Source organism: Triturus cristatus, chromosome 5_2 (assembly GCF_964204655.1).
Source record: "Triturus cristatus chromosome 5_2, aTriCri1.1, whole genome shotgun sequence".
Taxonomy (NCBI): domain Eukaryota; kingdom Metazoa; phylum Chordata; class Amphibia; order Caudata; family Salamandridae; genus Triturus; species Triturus cristatus.
This window is the reverse complement of record NC_140588.1, coordinates 925547224-925569448: the sequence shown is the minus strand read 5'-3', so window position 1 is coordinate 925569448 and position 22225 is coordinate 925547224. Positions and strand designations below refer to the sequence as shown.

The window sequence follows — 22225 nt, the reverse complement described above, 5'->3', positions numbered from 1 at the left end:
TTGGTTATTCAAGAGGTTATTATGGTAAAACAATAAGCTTAACACTCCAAGACTTAGCCTGAAGGCTGCTCTCCACAGCTACCACTAGGATAGCTTTCTTTTAAGGTTGTCTTAAACCTATCATCAATAAGAGTCGAATTGGACTGGTGCAAGGTGTCCCCTATAACTAGGAGACAGCATATGCCAGGCCAACTTCTCACACAAACACTATAGGTTTCAGGAAAACGATCACGTTGCTGGGCAACCCGTAAGGACCATTGCCGAGTACATATACTTTAGATGGCTTTCCTGTTCACTTGTGCCATTTAGTAATTGCACAAGACTGTACAGGAGCATATCTGCCCTCAAATGTAATATATTGCACCCTGTTTTAGGGCTACAAGGCCTGCTGTTGGGGGTGACTCGCATATATTACATGCAGGGACCTTGGCATGGCACACAGTAAGTGTGCCATATTGTGTTTTCAGTCATAGTTCGAACCATGATATGCAGTCTACAATTGCAGACTGCATGCAGTTTGTATATGGGTCCCTTAGGGTGGCATTATACATGCTTCAGCCATTAGGGACCCTCTTCAGAACCTATGCCTTAGGTACCAGGGGTATCTCTTAGTAGCTGATGGTTTGACAAACTAAACCAAAGGGTCCTAAAGAGGTGGTAAGTCTATGAAGTTGTACAACCCCACCATATAATAGACCCCATTTCCTCACAGTAATAAATAGCCCTCGTAGCTGAAGGATAGTTTGCATGCTTGTAATCCTACTTACTCCAGTATTGGAACTTCATTGATTCACATGCTTGAATCATTCCCCGTCGTCGTGATGGGAGTCCACGGTACATCAAAATAGTAATGCAAAGCTATTTATTACAAACTAGAAACTAGGCCTAGGGCCATTCAAGCTTTGTAACATATCCACCTCTTTTTGTAAAAGAACCCAAATAAAACACACAACCAACCAATCCGATCAGCCTCACCCTCTAGAACCCTCCTGAGAGATCCTCAGACCTTCAGATTTTCTACCGCAAGTTGTGCTAGGGGGTTTCCACTGAGCTCTGCTCAGTTATTCATTTTTCTACTACTCTTGTGAGCTAATTTCAACTATTTTATATTCCAGATTACTCTACAACTTGGTTTTTCTCAATTCCCTATGGCCGACAAGGAGAAAAAGCCTTTTTAGAGCTTGTGCCACCTTCTCTAAGAGGCTTTATGTGGATGACCCTCCTAAGGACTGTATTTACTGACTGTATCCTGACCAGATAGCCAAGGATTGCAAGGTATGTCGTACCTTCTCCACTAAGACCCTGGGGGATCGTGAGGGACGTCTCCTTACCTGGCTCCAGAAGTTAAAATCCAGGAGAGAGCCTGTTTCCAGTGACGACAGTGATGAGGCCTCATCTGCTTCGTCTTTTAGAAGATCTGCTAAAAGAGGGCGATCTGACCCCCATTCTTCACAGGAGCGCCCTCAAAAAGCCTCTAAAAAGACCTCCCATGGGTCTGACAGGCTCAGTCCTACTAAATCTCCACACCAAGGTGAAAAGGAGAGGAAAGGACTTGACAGGAGAGAGTGGAGTACGAAAGGCGAGCTCTGTTCCTCCTCCTTCTCCTCCCGAAGGAAGAAAAACTTTCCAAAAACCTCCTTCTGTTCCACTTGAGGAAAACAGTCAAAGAAATTGCCGGCGTCGACGAAGCCTTACACAAAAAAGTAGACTAAGAAACCATCATCGACGCGGAGTGACAGAGGCCAGTCTCCTCAGCTTATAACAGTTCAGACGACTGGATCGTCGCTGAGAACTCTACTGGTGTCGGCGGCTCCATCGATGACTGAGGCTACAACGGCAGTGACGATGAAGCTGTCATCGGCGATGACGAAACCGGCGGCTACACAAACAACGATGGCAATGGCGTAGACTGTATCGCCGACAGCCCCATCGATGGAAATATCATCATCATCGTCGATGACCTCGTCGACGGGAGTGAAATATTCTGGAGAAAGTCAGGAAGCGTCGGGTAACTCCTGAAGTCACTGCACCTAGCAAGGTGACTCCTTTACTACCTTGTCATCACCTGGAAGAGGAGGATTCAGACGAGGAGGGACCTTTTGGTTATGCCCATAGCCGTTCAGAGTGGCACGTTAAGTGCCAGGGGGATGATTCTGAAGAAGGTTACGAAGAAGAACATTACTACGATCCTCTCCAGGAATACCATAGGAAATATCAGGAAGAGGTGGTCTATGTGCCTTCCTCTTTGATTTCCGACTTAAAATACATGCTGTTGGACTACAAGAGAAGATTTCCAACTCTATCCTTGATTCCGGATCAGGCGTGAATTCCCACAAGGCAACACTCAGTGCCTTCCACTCCTAGAGTACCACCACCCCCGCTGCAAATAATAGCGGAACCTCCACCAACGCCGCCGTTTATCCAACACCAAGATACCTCGGATGACAATCGGGGGGACACAGCTCTTCCAGACCCACATAGGGAATGGGATGACTATATTACCCCCACTCCTTCTTCCCCCTTCAACGGTTCCTGTGGATTCTCCGCCAGGGTAAATAGGTGGTTTCCACAATCTACTGGAAAGGGCGGCCAAGAGGTTTGATCTGCCAATGCCATCTTCGCAGACTGAGTGTTTTTTATATGACTTTAAGGAGCCCTTTAAGAAGACTGTGCGGGCCATTTCCATTGTCATTTATGGGATGAGGGTCTTAAAGTCATGAAAACACTGGCCATGGTAGTTCCGGTTCTTCCACGACTGGAGAAAAAATATAAGGTCCTAGAAGATAGCCTGGCTTGCCTGGTGAGTCACCTGAAACTAGACTTCGTTATATCGCAGGCAGCGCAGCGGAAGTCAAAGAATCCAGCAGCTCCTTTCACTACGCCTCAGGACAAGGAAGGCAGACGCATGGACAACGCAGGCAAGGGACCCTCTTCTATGTCCGGTTTAGTGGTCAAGGCCGCTAAAGCCTCAGCTATTCTGGGCCGCTACGATCGGCAGATGTGGTTTGATTTATCTCCTTACATCGATCAACTTCCTGAGGAAAGTAAGACTGAGGCTGAAAAGATCCTCCAGGAAGGAGAGAGGGCTTCCTCGGAGGTCATAGATTGTGCAATGGACATTGCTACAACAGCTTTTCGATCTCTGGCTGGAGCAGCAGTCCTACTTCGCCAGGGTTGGCTTAAAGCAACCTTGTTCAGACCAGAGGTCCAGAATAAAATACTGAATCTCTCATTCGATGGGGAAGCTCTCTTCGGAAAGCATGTGGATGACTCTCTCCAGGATATAAAAAAGGACACACACACACGGTGAAGTCGTTGGGGGCGCTCCAATACCGTAAAGTTCCTTTTCGTGGAGCCCGGGGTAGAGGGCTTCCTTCGTACAGAGGAGGTTACCAACATATAAGTACTCCTCTTATACACCTGCCACAGTCTTATCGCCCGCAGTACAACCAGCGACAAGGTCAATCTGCAGCCTATTCTAAATCGGCACCCAGAGGCAGAGCAGGACATCCGGGGAAGGACTCTTCAAGACGTCAATAGCTTTGGCTACTGTTCCTTCCCGACACCAAACACCTGTAGGGGGAAGGATTTCTTTGTGCTTATAAAATTGGCAAAAAATAACTACAGATCAATTGGTGCTCAACATGGTTCAATTTGGCGATACATTGGAATTCATTCAACCTCCTCCGAACACCCCTCCTCGCAGGCACTTGATAAAACATCTACGTCTCCTGTGCCTAGAAGTTCAAGAAAAGTTACAGAAGGGGGCAATAGAACCAGTCCCGTTATCCTAGAGAGGAAAGGAATTCTACCCCCGATTCTTTCTGGTTCGAAAGACTGTCAAGAAGTGGCGCCCTCTCCTAGATCTCAGGGTGCTCAACACCTATCTCATCAAGCAGTCATTTCGAATGATCTCCTTACAGGACATGCTTCCACTTCTAATTTCCAGAGATTTCATGGCCACTTTAGACCTAGATGAGCCTATTTTCATGTTCCCATTCATCCATCGCACAGGAAGTTTCTTCGCTTTATGGTAGCCAAGAGCCTCTTTGAATGCAAAGTTCTCCTTTTTTACCTCAGATCGGCACCAAGTATCTTAACGAACATTTTGTCTCCGGCAGCCTTCCTCAGAAGACAGCAGCTCTAGGTATTTCCCTACCTAGGTGACTGACTGATAGAAGCTTGTTTCAAAGCAACAGCCAGCCAGCCTGCACAAAGCTGTTCAAGGATCTAGGGTCCTTCCAGAACTGCCGTTTTTCTGGGAGCCATATTGGATACGTCCCTGAACAGAGGGTTTCCATCATTAGAAAGACCAGTCAAACTGATGTCAATGGCTTGTCTACTTCTAAAAAGAAAGTCACTTTCAGTTCTTCTCTACAAATCCCTTCTGGGATCCATGTCGTCCTGCATTCCTCTGATACCCCACTGCAGGCTACAAATGCAACCTTTTCAGGAGCAACTGGACTTAGTGGTGTCAAGTAGAAGGATCTTTCGAGGACATGATCATGGTAACTGCATCAATGAGACAAGCCGCTTCATGGTGGACTCACAGGGCGAACATTTCACAAGGTCTCTCTTTTTCTGGCCACCCCAGCTCCTCGGATAATTACAACAGCTGCGTCTCTAGAGGGTTGAGGAGCGGTCTTACAGGACCTTTAAATAAGTGGCTGATGACAACAGCATCATAGTCTTCTGCACATCAATCTACCTACAGGCGTTTCTCTCGAGAATCACACTCATCGGTTCTTATCAGGACAGACAATATCACGGCCATGCATTCCGTCAACTAACAGGGTGGCACAAGGTCCCGTCTGTTGTCTGTAGAAGCTCAAAGTATCTTGGAATGGGCGATCCTGCATGGTGTTTCGCTGAAAGCCGAGCATCTTCCTGGAAATCTCAACAAGACAGCAGATACACTAAAGTCAGTCTGCCATGAGTGGGAGCTGGAACAGAAGACTCTGGACAACATCTTCCGGCTATGGGACAAGTCATCCATAGATCTGTTTGTGACACCAGAGAACAAGAAATGCCAGTACTTCGCAAGCTGGCATCACCATCCGGGATCCTGGGGAGTGCGTTTTCGATTGCATGGTCAGGCGCCTTTGATTACGCTTTTCCCCCATTCCTCTTCTCCCAAGGCTTCTCATGAAGGTGAAGGCGGAACCCTGCAAGATGATCGTCGTAGCACCGTCTAGGCTTTGTCAGTATTGGTACACAGAGCTTCTTATGTCGGTGGGACATCCAATTCTCTTGGATCCTATCCCATCATTGCTGACTATGTCCCAGGGCCAGGTGGTGAATCTGGATCCCAAATCTCTTCAATTGTCAGCATGGCTCCTGAACACAGAGTTCATTGACCTGAATCTGTCCACAGAGTGTAGACATTCTTTTCCAAGCTCGAGCTCAGAGTACGAACAAGACATACCGAATGAAGTGGAAGAGGTTCTGTCTCTGGTACCAAGAATCAGTAGTTAATCCTTTCTTTTCTTTGGCTCAAGAGATTCTTCCTTAAATCCTTTCTTTGGCCAAGGCTGGCTTAGCTCACGCATCCATTAAATTTCATTTTGCAGCCATCTCTCGTTTCAGAAGAACATCTTCAGGCCCTTCTCTAGGTCAGCAAGAATAATAAAGCAATTTATGAAAGGGCTGTTTAGAGTTTTCCCTCCGGTCAAACCTCCTCCTCCACTCTGGCACCTTAATGTGGTCTTGGCTCAGCTCATGAAACATCCTTTCGAACCTATCCATAAATTCCTGTCGTGGAAGGTGGCTTTTCTTTTGGCTCTAACATTGGCAAGAAGGGTCGGTGAATTGCAGGCACTCACTATCCAGGAGCCTTTTCTTCATTTAAAAAATGATAGTGGTTCTTCGTACTTACCCAAAATTCATACCTAAGGTGCCTTCGGACTTTCAACTGAATGAACCTCTGGTTCTTAAGACTTTTTTCCCTCAGCCTACTACACCGGCTGAGAAATCACTTCATTCTATGGACATTCAGTGTTGTTTGAAATTTTATCTCCATAGAACTAAACACTTTAGAAAGTCACCTCAGCTCTTTGGGGCTTATAGTGCTCCTCGTAAGGGTTTTCCCCTATCTAAACAAGGCATTGCAAGTTGGATTTTCAGCTCTATCTGGTATTGTCATCAATTGGCTGGAGAACCCCTCCAGGGAAAGGTTTGTGCTCACTCCACGAGGGCAGTCTCTTCCTCTACGGCCCTCTTTGCTGGGCTACCTATCCGGGACATCTGCAGAGCAGCTACCTGGAAGAGTAGCCATACTTTTAACAGACATTACTGCTTGGATTCTTCGACGCGCAGTGATACTGCAGTGGGCCAAGCAGTCCTGAGGAACCTGTTTCAATAGCGGTGAGCTTTCCGTCTCATCTGGGCTTTCTTTCCTTTCCTAAATCTTCGCACATTCTTTGTTAAATGTATTTTTTCTGGCTATACTGTCTGTATATAAGCTTTGAAGATGCCTATTGCTTTACTGCTGATTCTTTAAAATTTCTGCATGATTACGCTTAAGACTAAATGCTTGTTTTAATTCAGAGTGTAAATTGAATAAACTATTTCCTGTATTTTTCTTCCAATTTATTTTCTATGCTTATGTACTATTGTTAAAGAAGATCAGAGGAAGAAATGTGCTCATAACTGCTAGCTACTCTGATTCAAGCACATGACTGTATGAAAGTTCCAATACTGGAGTAAAAAAATAAGTTACTTACCTGTAACTTTAGTTATCCAGTATTGGAAACTTTCATAGATTCACATGCGACTCACCCTCCTCCCCTGGGAAAGCTCAACCTTTTTGTTTTACTTTTATGGTTATCCTATGGCACTACTACTACTACAATCTGAAGGTCTGAGGTTCTCTCAGGAGGGTTCTAGAGCGTGAGGCTGATCTGATTGGTTGTGTGTTTTATTTGGGCTCTTTTACAAAAAGAGGTGGATATGTTACAAAACTGGAATGGGCCTAGGCCTAGTTTCTAGTTTGTAATAGCTTTGCATTGCTATTTTGATGTACCGGGGATAGTCACCTTTACGACGGGGAATGATTCAATCAAGCATGTGAATCTATGAAAGTTTCCAAAACTGGAGAACTAAAGTTACAGGCAAGTAACTTATTTTCTTCTTCTTCAGAGTAATCTACATTGAGACCATAAGCAACACACCCTTTTCCCTGTTGGAAAGTTAATGTTCTTCTGTTAATATGCTACTTTTTAAATTTTACTTTATAATACACAGTAATGTCCTACAAAGCTTTTAGACTGTCAGTGTTTCGGTCCCAAACATATTATTTTACAGGACAATCCTCAAGACTTGTTGAGGGTTATACAATCATGTAAAAGAACAGCCAGTTACCAAATAATTCTCAATGAATCCTTAAACCAAACAAGCATTTTCCCTACAAAAAGTGATATATCATTGATAAATCTCAGATAAATGCATCCACCTCCATGAATTCATTAGCTTTTAATAATTGTACTCATGTTACAAAATTGCAGCCGTAACTTCCTAAAGAATCTGTCTACCTTATTTATCATCCATCGTGACATTACATACATATAGGCATTGATTATAATTGCCTACAAGGTGAATTCCTTTGCTTTAATTTAAAACGTCTGATGGATGGTGTTTGCCTAAGGGCTACTTATTTTTAACTGGTTACCATTCCTCATAGATCAGTTAAATGATACTCTGAGCCTTTGAAAACTGTGGAAATGTTGTGGGCAAGTTTCTGGCATAGTGATGTGATATTTTGAGGTGAGGTGTTGGGGATTTGAAAGAAAAATCAAAATCGGAGAAAAGATTACCTTTAGGGTTTGTAACTATTTGGCTGGGTATCATTGAAGAAAAACAATTACAATGGCTTTGACATTGTAATGTTGTACTTCCAAGTTGACAGATCTGTTGTACAGACATTAATTGTTTACTTGTATGTGGCATACACCAGCAACTTCAGTGTATTCAGCTTTTTATATTCTGTTCACATCCTGTAGCTTTGATCTACTCATTCTGAAGGAAGTTGTGCAAAAAATGGCTGGCATAGAAATTACTGAGGAAATCACAATGGAGCAGCTAGATGCTATGACTGGCGGTGAGCAGTTGAAAGCTGAGGTGAGAAGTTAATGTTAACCCATTCCTAATAGTCCTTTCTTTTCTTACTGCAATTTTCACAGCACAAATCTTTTCTGGATTCACATGTTGTACATTATTACACCATCTAGTGGTTGGGTCCAAAATACTTTGTAAATTCTCAATTTCTCTCATCTCGCTTTTATTTGTTTTGCTGTGCTTTTTCGCTTTCTTAAGATTCTTTCCCCCAGGCCCTCCAAGGACCTTTATAGGCTTCCTGTTGCCTTGAAAATGTCCTTGTGCGGTTCTCTTTTTTACAGTTGCACTGCATCTTCAGACTTAACATCTTTCCCCGCCGTTTGACCTGGAAAGCACTGCTGAAGCTCTGCAGACACTGAAAACGATGCCGAAATTTTACTTGGTTGTCATTTCTGTAGAAAAAGCAGTCTACAGACAACATGCGTAGAGAGAAAAACCTAAACTGAAAACCGCCAAATAAGTTGGTGGGCTATGTGTGCAATCGACTGATTGGGGAATGCACGATTCATCAAGGGTGGTAGAAAATATGCCCTTTGGATGCTGTCCCCAGTGCCAGCATTAATTCATTCACCCAAAGAGACAAGTGTAGGAAAGTGGGTTTGTTTTGCAGTACCCCCACCCCCACCACACTTTTTGCCTGATTGTAATGCATCTTTGACTGAGTGTGCACTGGGTTCCTGTAGGAAACTGGCTCTATATATACTACACCAATATGAGGTATAGTGTGTATAGAGTCCAGGTGACCCAGAGGTAGGCAGAGGTTAAAGTTGGATAGAACCTTACTCTCTATTTGTGGTAGAGTGGTCGAGCAGTAAGGCAGTATTGTACACACTGAGTCAGCAATGAATTCAATGTCTGTACCGGAGGCGGGGATTATGCTCCTCTTTCTTTTATTTCCATTATTCAGCAACTTCAACAACAAAAAACTACAAGTCTCCTTATTCTTGTAGTCCACAGGGCAGTCTCCGTCAACCAATCAGCAGTGCTCATAGACCACGAGGGGGTGCAGTTGCTAATACCCTTCCTCTTTCTTTCCTGCTCTCAGCAAAGATAAGTGCCATTTTCCTCTCTATCTTCAGGGCGGGAGCCATTCTATAGTTAATTAGCTGTTTATATGTATTTCTCTGTACACTTTCTGTATATGCTGTTTTTATGTACTGCGCGATCGCTGGTTAATACTACAGCTTCGTTCTATTGTAATTGCTCTGGTCGTCTTCGCCTAATCTTGTATTTTTCCTTTGCTGCGCAATGACATGCTACGCGTGAGTGGTTTTGAAGCGTTTTTCTTCCGTTCTTGTTAGGCTGGGGCAGCGGGAGCTTTCACCTCCACTTGCGGCCCCCCTGGAGGTTTAGTGCGGTGTTGCGTCTTCAAGCCAGGGGGCGCTTGTCTGCGTCTTTCTGATGCGCGGCGCGCTAGGCGCAGCGGGATCCGAGAGCACCGGACGATCGCCCACGCTACATGGCCTCGAGCAATGGAAGCCCTTACGCCTGCTTCGGCAAGTCTGTATTCAAAGATTTAACTCTCGCGCTACGCCCGCACCACGGGTCTGTACCAACGCCGACCCGGTGAGTTTTTTCAGTTTTTTGTCAGCAGTTTTGCAGCGCGCTGCCAGCTCTTACCGGGGGTTTCTAGTGGGGGGGCGCCCAGACGCGGAGATACCCGTTAAGATAAGGGTGAGTCGCTCCTGCGGGATTATACCCAGCTGACACTTTGTGTGTCCCAAAATAGTGACTAGTCACGCCCTGATTAGGCCCCTCCCTGAAGGGTAGTCCCACTACTGGCGCATAGAGCGTTGGAGGGTGCCTAGTCTTATTGCTACTGTGGTTCAGCTAATAGTCGCAATCTTAACACCAGCTATGGAGGAGTACACTGAAGAAGAATCCCTCCAAGTCATCCCCCTAGACAATGACTTTTGCGACGCGGTGGACGCATCCATCCACCAGGCAGTTTCTGCAGCCATGGGCCATTTGAGCAGCACATTGTGTAATATGCATTCGCCTTCCAGGCGCAGCACCCCCCAAATCGCAAAAGCACGTCTACCTAGGAGCCTTCGACTCCCCCTAAAAAGGCGATTTTGGCCAGCTCTGAAGGGGACCCGCACTATATTCCACCCCCCCCCCCCCCCCCCCCCAGTAAGCGAGTCCGCGGACGGGGTTGGCACGTCCAGGCCTTAGTGTCCCGCAGAGCCTTCAGCCACTGACGCTCCGGAGGGTGGGGAACAATCGGATATGTTGGTGCCCGGTGACCTCGTCCACCCCCGTTCATCGGAATGGACTCCCTCCGCTAAAGTTTCCACATTTGTGGCAGGACGCCTACGTAAACCCCTAGAGAACGAAGTGAGGGCTTGCCTCAAGGCGGAGTGCCCACGCCCTGCCGGGCTAAGTGGCCTTGACTCCAGACATGGACCCTAGGATGGCCACCCTCCTGCAGAAATATATTCACGAACCTTAAAAAGGGGATTGACCGATCATGGCGATCGTGTCAAGATAAACTGTTAGACATCGTAGGCCCCCGTACCAAAGTTCTAGAGTTGGCGGAAGAGGCCAGAGCGTCTGGTACCCCGATTTCACCGGAAAGAGTCTCCAATTGGGCTTAGCGCGCTATTGTCTTCTTAAGCAACGCGAACTGCGCCCTTTTTTCAGAAAGGAGATGCTCATTTTTTATAAAAGTAGAAATTGGGAGACCTCGCCACTTCGGAAGCAGTAGTGGTGGCACAAGGCGGTCTCTTCGGAGAACCATTTATAAAAGAATTGACCAAGTTTGTAACCACCTTCACGTTGCTTGATAAAGCGCAATCTTCGATAAAGCGAGCGTTTCACCCGAAGGTTTTCGTTGGGGCCGGCCGTGGCAGAGGGCGCTCGACCGGCCGCTATTTCACTCAAGGCCCTCAGAGAGGTAATGGCAAGAAGCAGCAAGACACGGGCAGACAAGAGTTCTCCCAGTCGCTCCAAGGCTTTAGAGGCCGTGGTGGCAGAGGAACAGGCAGAGGCAACAACGTGCCTAACTCAGGTGAGACTTTCCTCCCTCTCCCTATGGGTGGCAGGTTGGCGGCTTTCGTGAGCAATTGGAGGGTTGTTACCTCCGACGCTTGGATGTTACAAACCGTTCAGGGTTTACACATAGAATTCTACGGTGCCCCAGTGCAGGACGTTCGCCCTCGACTGTTGGTTTTTTCAGTCAATCAGTCTTCCCTCATAGATCGAGGTAACGGATCTGTTGGAAGCGGTGGTCCCCACACATCTCCTCCCCAGGGGCTTCCTCAGCACTGTCTTCCTGGTCGACAAGACAGATGGGGGTCAGCGTCCTGTGATCAATCTAAAGGACTTCAACCAGTGGCTGGTATACCGCCATTTCAAGATGGAGGGCATCCATCTACTACGAGACCTACTTCAGCCGGACAATTGGATGGTCAGGCTGGATTTAATGGATGCATACTTAGTGGTGCCCATTGACTCCTTTACCAGAGGAAAGTGGTCAGCAGACGAAGGTCGACTCCACATCAACTCCCTAGAGCTGATGGCGGGATCCTTCACAAGACAGTGTTGGACGAGAGACAAAGCATCCTGCAACGTGCTTCTGAAGATGGACAACGTATCGGCTGTCCGGTACATCAACCATCTAGGGGGGACGAAGTCCAAAGCGTTGGCGGACCTAGCCAAGGATTTTTGGACCTTTTGCCTTTCCCACAGCGGCTACGTGACGGCGTAATACCTGCCGGGGGAGTCCAGTGTCATAGCTGATTGGTGCTCCAGGAGTTGGTCGGACATGAGTCTTTGGCAGCTACACCCTCACACTTTAACGCCTCTACAACCTGTGGGGTCCCTTTTCAGTGGACCTCTTTGCATCCCGGTTGGACCACCAGCTTCCGCGTTTCTTCAGTTGGAAACCGGATCCCCTCGCTTAGGCGACAGATGCTTTCCTCCAGGACTGGTCCAAAGAGACGCGGTATGCCTTTACCCCGTTTGCCATGATCATGAGGTGCACGACGACGCAGGTCCAGAGACAGCAGGCAAGGGCGGTTTTGATGACTCAGTATTGGAGGTCTCGGGTGTGGTTTCCAGTTCTTTTTGTACTTTCTTGGGCTTCTCCAATCCTCCTACCCCAAAATCCTTTTCTCCTGAAGAATCCCCAAGGCGATCCACACCCTCTAGTCCATCAAGGACGGATGCCCTTGGTAGCGTGGCGGATTTCCGGCATCGTTGGAGACTCTCTGGCCTATCGGCCGCGGCTCAAGCATTACTGGGAGCGCCCTAGTCAGACAGCACTAACAAGTGGTATAAATCGGCATGGTCCAGATGGGTTTATTGGTGTGTTCAGGACGATCACGATCCCATGGGTTGCGAAGTGGTAACAATTATGAATTTCTTGGCCTCGCTGGCAACGCAAGGCCTGGCATATCGCACCGTCAATTCCTATAGGTCGGCGATTTCAGATGGACACCTCCCAGTTCCGGGAGTCCCGGTGGGAGAACACCCGCTGATTTGCCAGTTAATGCGAGGGATCCGCCTTTCGCTCCCTCCAGAACCCCGGTATTCCTAACTGTGGGATGTCAATAGGGTAATACATTTGTTCCAATCCTGACACGCTAATAGATACCTTTCCTGCAATGAACTCTCAGCCAAACTGGCTATGCTTTTGTTTGCTGTCCTGACGACGTGTATCAGATGTCACAGCGCTAGACATTTCTGGCCGTGTTTTTACCCCAGAGGTGTTACGTTTCACGTAACGTGTATGACTAAATCTGACGCTAGAATAGTGTCCTATCCAGCTTTTGACAGATCCCCAAAGCTGTGTGTTGTGAGATGCCTCAGAGTATGAGATGACAGAGGAAACTCGACTGCTGGGCGAAAGCCAGCTACTGATTTCTTTAAAGAAACCCTTCAAAGCGGTCTTGCCACCAACAATAGCTCGTTGGATCAGATGGTTGATGCAAGAAGCGGGTATAAACGTCTCACATTTTGGGGACACACTGTTCCAGGAGCTATGGCCTCCAAGTCTTTTTCTTTGGGCGCCAGATTGGAAGACATTCTGAACGCTGCAGACTGGTCTTCAGACTGTTTTAAAGATTCAATTTTAAACCAGCCTTGAATATGGCGTCGTTGGTGGTGGATAAGCTTTGATCTGATAGACATCTAGCCGCAGATTCCTTAACTTATAAATATCCCCAGGCGTCAGACTCGATCCGGAATTTTTTTGCAGCAGCACCTCTGCGCACCGGGGGACGGCGGCGCATGGCTCCGCCCTGACGTCATCCATGAACAGGTCAGCGGAGCCATATAAGTCTCACCCGGTACGCTGACGTCCGTTTCCTTCTGTTCCGCGTCCCGGCGCGGAACCAGGATTAAGCAGTTCCTTTCACCTGGCCTGTTTCCAAGGCCTTCTGGAACAGTGTATGATGCCTTCGGGCTTTAAGACATGTGAGACGTGCGTGCAGCAGATGTCGGTGACCGATCTGCATGCGATTTGCTTGTGGTGCTTAGGAGTGCACCATGACTCCGAGGAGTGCGGCGCCTGCCAGCAAATGAGGCTGAAGTCCCTGCGGGAGCGCCAGATGAAGCTGTTGGCTGCCCGGATGTCCTGCTCGGCTCCCCCACGCCGCTCTCCCTCTCGGGCTGGGGCTTCTGTTCGCGTCCGGTCACAGTCATTCTCGCGGACGTAGTTTGCCTCACGCAGGTAAGCGGAAGCGCAAGTCACGGAGGTAGTCGGCCTCACTTCACCGTGACAGCGGGTCTCTCTGCTCCCGGTTCTTGCCGGTCGCTGATCCCCAGGAGTCGACCCCCTTATGACCACCCTTTCCGGGTGATGGGGCGACTCCGACCCAGATAGAAGCCTATTTTAAGGCTTTGCACTCCAATTTTGGGTCACCTCCTCTCCCTGGCGTGCCTTCGGGCACCACAGTGGAGGTAGGGACTCAGGTCGGATCTTCGCAGACGGGTTCTCCCTCGGCGCCGGCCGAGTCCCTCGACTTCGGTTCAGGAGTCGGTGCGCTATCGAGACGCGTCCTGGAGGGGGATCCCAGTCAGAGGTTGAGCCCTACTGCTATGTCACCGCATAGCCCTTTGTGGCTTCCTGCGCCGACGTCGGCGGTGGCTGCACGGAGGGTATCGACTCTGTGTCGACATCGTTCCTCTCCACAGGGCTCAGTTGAGGGTGAGTCGACGCCGGTCCAAGACCAGGGCCAAGTCACCTCTGCTTATTCTCGACGTCAATATGACGCCGACTCGCAGTCGGGGATGGCACCAGTCCCTATTATTCCTCTGTTTAAGGGGACGCGGACCTAGAAAACCCAGGTGTGTCTCCTTGCCCTGTGTCTCAGCTGCCCCCTGGCCAGGGCCTCCCTGCTCATCCGATTGCGGCATCTCTTTTTTCTGTTGGACGACTTAGCCTTCAACCGTCCTCTACAGATGATCTGCTATCGCCACCTAGAATGGCTACAGAGGCTAGTGTTACCTTTGCGAGGGCTGTTCGCGAGGCTTCAACCCTTTTACACTTGCAGCCCCCCTCGGTCTCTTTGACTTCAGATCCGTTTTTGGATATCCTCAACCAAGGTGAGGTGGAGGGAGAGCCCTTGCTGCCTTTTGGCGGGTCGTTATTTGACTTTTCTGGGCACGGCCCTCCTCGGGTGACCCCTGTGGAGAGGGCCATTGCACATCGCCCGGCTCCTGATGACCCGGTCTGCTTGTCCCTTCATCCTGGGGCTCAGGGCCGGGTTGTCCAGGTGGTTTTCGCCATGCAGCCTTCCTCTCCTCTCCTGTTACTGCCTCCCACTAGGGAGTCTTGCTGGTTGGAGACCTCTGGCCGCCATATTTTTGAGTCCACTTGTTCGGGCATCCGTACTTTGAACACAACTTGCGTGTTTGCATGGGCTACTTTTGCCCTTTGGGACTCGGTTGAAGGTCTTCTTCCCTCTCCTTCAGAAGGTTCTCGTACTGACCTGGCTCGTCTCATTCATTAGGGCTGAGAAATGGCACAATTTACCATTAGATCAGCCATGGACTCTACCGACTCTGTGGGTCGGGCAGTGGCCAGGTCCATTGCTCTGCGCCGCCATGCATCGCTGCGTGATGGTGGTTTTCCTGAAAATATTCGGGAGAGTCTACTGGATTTGCCGTTTGATGGCGTATCCCTTTTTGACAGTCATGCGGACTCAGCAGTCAACCGCCTCCTGCCTAGCCTGCCATAAATTTCATTTTTTTTTAGATTTTTACAGTCTCTTACTTCCTTAACGCCTGCCCGTCCTCCCTGTTTTGCGAGGACCTTTCAGGTTGGGTTTTATGCGCTTGCCTCCCTCTGGGTAGCTTTGTCTCCCTGCGGGTTGACCTCTTTCATCCTCCCTCCCTGGGAGAATGATTCATTTTGTTTTCCTTGCTCTCCTCCTCCCATTCTCGTGATGGGCCGGAGGGTTCATGTCTCCTCCTACATTCCTACACCCTGTGTGGGGCCTTCTAATGTTCTTCTTCCCTCCCTCCCACCTTCTCTGTTGTTTTGGGGTCTCTTGTCTTTGACTCTACTACAGTCAATTGGTTTGGGGTCTCTTTGACTCTGCCTCAGTCCAGTAGTTCTCTTACAGGGGATATGGCATGCCTTGTGTTGCCAACCCATGGTGGATCGTCTGTAATATTGTGGTTCAGGTTCTTGTTGCCTTTCAAGCTTAGGTCTATGATTGCAGACTTTCTGTAGTCTGCCTTGGCATTCTTTTCATGTATCGTTTGCCTCAGGGGAGGGTATTGCCTTCGCTTTCGCGGGGCAACTTCTCAGAGCACTACTCTGCTCTTCTCTTCAATTGTTTTCAGTATACAGTGCTTGTCACTGTCCGTTATGGTACTGTTTCTCACATTCGATTCTTTTTGTTTCACTGATTTTCATCTTTTTTCACACACTGTTCCCATACTCTCTAAGTTTTTGGTAGTGGCTCCGCGTTGTGGGGCGGAAAAGTTTCTCAGAAAAAAAACTGACGTTAGCGCGCCAGGAGGGACTTATATGGCTCCGCTGACGTCATGTCCGCACATGATGTCAGGGCGGAGCCATGCGGCGCCGTCCCCCGCCGCGCAGAGGTGCTGCTGCAAAAAAATTCCGGATCCTATCTGACGCCTGGGGATATTCTAAATTAAGGAATCTTTGGCTAGACTGTGTCTCTACCCGATACATAGTTACCGAAGGTAAGTAACTTGTACAACTAGCATAATCCTCGCCTCCAGTCCTGACATAGAATGAAAAATTTCCTAGTAACCATGATGGAAAGTTTCAATTCTATTAAGGACACGGAGGCGAGGATTATTCCCGCACGAGGCTCAATGAGCTCTGTTCCCACCCATATTTGCAGTGGTCGTATGGATCATCTGATTACAGTTATGGTGGATTCCTCAAAGTATGGGATAAGTATTGTCCTTTTGATTTCTCACTGATGTCCTTCACTTGCTGGTTATTCTTAAAGTAAGCTCTGTGGCATTGGTTGCCTCACGCAGTTTGGAGAATGGTTTCATTTAGTTCTCCTTTTTGGCTTCCCTTGGGGTCGGAAGGTGCCAAAACAGACTGCGGATCTTTGGTGTTGTGACGGTCGCAGTCAAGAAAGAGGAAGGGTATTGGCAACTGCACCCCCTCGTGGTCAATGAGCACTGCTGATTGGTGGACGGAGTCTGCCCTGTGGACTACAAGAATAATGGGGCTTGTAGTTTTTTGTTGTTGAAGTTGCTGAGTAATGGAAATAAAAGAAAGAGGAGCATAATCCTCACCTCCGCGTCCTTAATAGAATTGTAACTTTCCGTCATGGTTGCTAGGAACTTTTTCATTCACACACAAGAAATGAACTCTGGGATGCCTTCGGGTGAGCACGCGCTCTATAAATGTTTCATTCATTCATTCATTCATTCTAGGCCAATTGTTTTTGTATGAAAAATATACTGTTTTATTTTCGAACCAAGCAAGCCTGGCACAGGTAAGCATAAAATACTTTACAGTAATAAGTTGCTGATTGTAGAACAGTTTGAAAATGCAATATAATTTGTACTTTGTTTGATTTACAGGAGATGCAGTAGGTTGCAACACTTTACAGGTAAATTACTTTTTACGTTTCTTTTCTTACTCCGTGCTGGATACCTACATTCAGCACTGGGACATTTCCTGAAAACAGGTAAGCAGGTACGTTTTGGTTATTCGCATGATTTTTAAAGAATACCTTTAGATTTTCAAACTCCACACTTTGTCGTTTTTTGGAAGAAAAACAGTGCATTGAAATGAATAGGCTTTTTCAGTAAATTACAGGTAAGTCACTTTGTACGTTACTTTTCTTACTCAGTGTTGGATATCTGGATTCAGCACTGGGATATTTACGTTTTGGTTATTTGTGCGATCTTTAAAGAATATTTTTAGATTTCAAATCTCCACACTTAGAACATTTTTGGAAGAAAGTTGTCAATGTTACCTTATGGAGGAAAAACAGGTTATCGGTTCACAGGTAAGTAATCTACTGTGGGAGTTAAGGTTCTGGGGTTAGACTCGGGGGTCCCCCAGGGTCAGTGATGCACTTTTGTTTCACCCTCAGCGGCACTAGGGCGTCCGGGTGCAGAGTGTTGAGGCCCAATGTTATCCTATGGAGGATAGGGGGGCTCCGGTTGGTGGCTGCTGGCAAGCAGGCCACGGGGTTGTGGGAGCACAGCTCCTAGGGTTAAGCTCAGGGCAAGTTGGGGACCAAGTTAGCAACAAAAGGGCACCCTCAGCGGCACTAGGACGGCCGGGTGCAGGGTGCTGTTTTGAGGTCGGGTGCGCTGTTGATTTCAACAGAGATTCTCTGTGACAAAGAAACACTGAAAGCTCTGGGACGAGGATCTTCCCGGAGTGACCACCACTTCGAAGGGTAAGTTGGGATGTTGAGGGTTGGTTAGGCACCGCTGGGTTGGGCACACAAGGCCGTGGGGCATCGGGTGCAGGGGTGCCTTGGGACGTCAGATTTTTTGACCCGCTCTGGTCGTATTAGGGGGGGGTCCTCTGGATTGAGACTGCAGGCATCATCAGGAGGCTTGAGGCAGGTCAGGGGTCGCCGGATCTGGGGTCAGGATCGCTGGGGGAACCTCCTCGTGGTATTTGTCCGCTCGGGCCGGATTCGGCGGGTGCAGAGTGTGAGCGATTCGCGACTCCTGGCTGGCACCAGGAGCTGCAGTTCAAACACGTCCAGTGTTCACGGGAGAAACCGCTTTGAAAGTGATGGCAGACAGGTCCTCTGGGGTTTTTGAGGTTGCTGGCTGCTGGACATGCTGGGATTTTGCAGGAGGAGGTTCGAGGGGAGACAGGCCTTTAGGTCTCGAGCCAAGTCTGTGGGCGTCGTCCTCTTGTTAGCTCTGTACGGCTTCTCGTCCTTCTTCTCTTTGTTTTGTGGTTGCTGGATCTGAGGAAGGAAGGTTCATGGTGCCCCTAAATACTACATTTAGGGGCGTTAGAGGTAGGTGAAGGGCAGGGACCAATGGGTCCCTTCCCTGGGGTGGGTACACTCTCCAGTGGGAGGGGGACAGGAGCTTGTCCCTGGTTGGCTGGGTCCCCCCATCCTCGGCGGGGACTCGAGGTTGTGCTTCACCTCGTCTCCCCCCATCTTAGGGGTGGAGTTGGTAGAGGTGGGCACACCTCTCTTCCTCACTTGTTTTTCCCGCCGGTTCTCCCGCCCAAAGTGGGGGGCAGAACCAGTGGGGACCAGTTGCTGAGTACAGCAAGTGGTCTGGAGAAGCTCACAAAGGCGGCAGGCCTTTGAAGCTTCCCCTGCCCATCCTGGGGGAGGGGACCTAGCACCTCGTCCCAGGATGTGCATTGTTGCAGGCCCTCGAGAGTGGATGGCTCTTGACCCAGGGGTCCAGCAACATGTCTGGTGGGTGGCAGCCTATGCAGACACTGGTTGTGGGTTGAGTTCAGGGGGCATTTCTAAAATGCCCTCTGTTGTGCGTTTTACATTGAAACCTACACTGGCATCAGTGTGGGTGCAATGTGCTGAGAAGTTTGATACCAAACTTCCCAGACTTCAGTGTATCCATCATGGTACTGTGGAGTTCGTAATGTTATGTTATTTTTATTTGTACCGCGCACAGCTGCCCCAGCAAAGGGGCGTCCTGGCGCTTTGAGAAGGTAAACACAACACAGCACTACAAGCGGACAAAAGAAGACGAGACACAACAGATAAGCTAAACAAATAAAAAGGTCTTGATAGCCCGTCTAAACTGAAGGAGCTCATCGATGGCCCGGATTTGTGGAGGAAGAGAATTCCACCAACTCGCTGCCAGGACTCGAAAGGAGCGGCCACCAATTCTGCTCAACTTAAAACGCGGGACCACTGCTAAGTTCTGGCCTAGCGATCTAAGAGTGCGAGAGGGGACATAGGGGATCAGCAATTTCTCCAAGATTTGTGGGGGAGTACCCTTTAGGATTTTAAATGCAAAGCAGAGAACCTTAAATCTAATCCTCTGCTGCACAGGGAGCCAGTGGAGAGAGCGCAGAGTATTAGACAAATAATGACAAATTTCCAGCACCATATACTCTTTAATGGTACGCTGCACTTACAATGTCTGAGAATAGACTCAGACACTGAAGGGGAACAGGGCTCATGCCCCTGTGCCCTCACCACTGGCATAGTGCACCCAGCTAGAGGAGTGACTGAACTAGGCCAGGGCAGTGGTTGGTAGGCAGGGCACACAGGGATGTGTGCTATGTCGACTCTTCACTTTTGATCTGCACCAAGACACGCAGCCTGCTATGCAGTGTGTTTGTGAAAAGGTACAGGGCACCTAAGGGTAGCACAATTGGTGCTGCAGCCCTTAGGAGCCTTCTCTGTTCACCGTGCCCTGGGTACATAGGGTACCATTTACCAGGGACCTACCTGTGGCCAGAGTTGCCAATTGGTCTTTTGTTTTGGGGAAAGAACAAAGGCCCTGGGATCCTGATTGGCAGGGCCCCAGAGCATATAAAGTCAAAGAGCATCAGTAGTCTGGCAACAAAATAAAAAGGGGGGGGGGGGTGTTTACAGCAATAGAAGCTCATCTGCAGCACGTGAGGCATAGTCTGATCAGTTGGGTCCTCTTACTTGTCCCTTGTCCATCCTCACCCCTTCGGGTTCTGTGTCTCTGAGCCTGAATGAGAAGGGGACCACTGTTGCTGTCGCCGTCCGCGCCTGCCGCAGGTGCAGATTTGTGTGAGCGCTTGCCCACTGTACGCCAGCCGTCGAGCCAGTCCCAGGCGTCCTCTGGTCTCGTGAAGAACCATAACTTGCCATCTGATTCAACCCGGAGTTTTGCTAGGAACAACATGGTGTACTTGATTTCTTGGTCTCTGAGGTGCGCTTCACGTCTAGGAAGCTACGACGTTGTTTTTGGACTCTCTGGGTGAATTCCGGAAAAAAGGACACTTTACTGTTCTCGATTGTCACAGGGGGTCCACCTGTGCAGTTTGGAGTATAGCATCTCGGCCCCAAAATTGTAACACTTCAGTGAGAAGTGGTCGGGGATGGGGGGGCCTACCCCCAGGCACCCGGTGAGCTCGTTCAATGGAGAAGCACTTGGACAGACCCCGCTGCTGAAGTCGTTGTAGAATCAGCTCCTCAACGAAAAGGTCAGCAGCCTGCCCCTCCGCTCGTTCCGGAACTCCAAGAATCAGAACGTTATTGCGCATCATTACGCCTTCATAGTCATCGAGCTGCAGAGCCAGCACCTCGTGGGAAGTTTGAAGTTTGGTCACCTGTTTCTTGAGGAGGGTCGAGTCACTCACCAGTCTTTTGTTATGTTTTTGACAGAGCTGACTCGGTCCGCCATTTTCTGCATGTCTTCGCTGATCAAGGCAACCGTGTCGATCCGGGTTTCGAGGTAAGTCTGTATGGGGGTTATCGCCGGCAAAATGCCATGGTCTTCCGCTTGGCTCTTCTGCCACGCATACTTGTCTAGTTTTGCCTGCGTGGCACTTCGCCCGCTGCGGCCCGTCGCCATGCTGTCTCCGCCAGGGAGGGTTCAATGAAGGGCCAGGACACGCCAGCTACTCATCGCCGCCTGCAGTGGGGTTCCCCACCCGGCCTGTCTGCTTTGGCAGGAAGCACCCCAACCCCCGAGCTGGTGTACAATTAGGCAGCACCTCACAGCAGCGTCGATATTCCAAGCCACGCACAGCACTCTAGTAGATGAATGCCCTGGTGACCCCCTCAGCCTGCGGGCCTCAATTCTAACTGTCCACCACCTAATGCTCACGTTGCCTCCACTTTATGTTCAGCCCCAGGGCAGGTAAACAGCCAGGATCACCGTTCTCTCACTGCCCCCGGGGTGCTATACGGCCGTCTCGGTAAGGGATCGTCCGTCACCTCTCTCTGCAGGGGAATATGGCTGCTGTGTAACAGATCGCCCCCCCCCCCCCCCCCCCCCTGCTCTTCACACCCAGGCTGGGGAGACAAATCGCGTAGTGTGCAGGACGATGTGGCCCAACAGTTCATCCAGCGCACCGCGGGGGCAGTGGCGCGAGGTGTCCCACACACCCTCCCACTCTCAGGGAGGAGCTCCCGTCCGTGGCCCACCGCACCAGGCCCACTAGCAGACGTTTATTTCGACGGCGACCTGCTGCCTTGCATCCGGATGGGTCTGGGCGGGTGAGTCTGGTGCAACGGCCGTCTCCAGGGCCCGCGTGGAAGCTCCACTCTGTACTCTGGGACCCAATCGGGGGAGGATAATGGCGGCTCCGAGGAAAATCTGCATCGGCCGGTGCTGGATTTGGCCCCCCCTCTGCCGAGCACCCGCCTTCAGGGCAGCTCCACTAGGTGACTTTTATGCCCCTGGTTTCGCCGAGGAGTGAGCGTTGACCCGCTGCCTCCACAGCGACGACTCCTGGCACAGGCCTCAGCCACGGTGTCAATTAGCACTCTTCCCCCGAGGCGCGTCTCCCTTCCAGCGCTGCTGCAGGTGGAAGAGCGAGCGGCGGTCGCATTGTCACGGGGGGCCCTCGGATCTGGCCCAAAATTCCCCGGATAACCGGGCAGCAGCAACAGGTTCTAATGGGCACTCTGTAGAGGAGATCCGGCGGGGGCAAACAAATATTATGTGGATGTTTCGGAAGTGGCGCAGCGGAGCTCGGCTCCCGTGCGGCCATTGCCTTCTGCAGTTG

At 49.5% G+C, this 22225-nt stretch overlaps 1 protein-coding gene across 2 annotated transcripts in view; it reads left to right on the top strand.

Moving 5' to 3' along the window:
- Positions 1 to 22225, top strand: part of THOC2 (THO complex subunit 2) — a 1568999-nt gene that overhangs the window by 731706 nt on the left and 815068 nt on the right. For both annotated transcript variants that reach the window (XM_085608126.1, XM_085608125.1), the window contains exon 20: positions 7998 to 8115. In XM_085608126.1, the coding sequence (XP_085464252.1) occupies positions 7998 to 8115 (118 nt within the window). The remainder of the gene's footprint in view (positions 1 to 7997; positions 8116 to 22225) is intronic.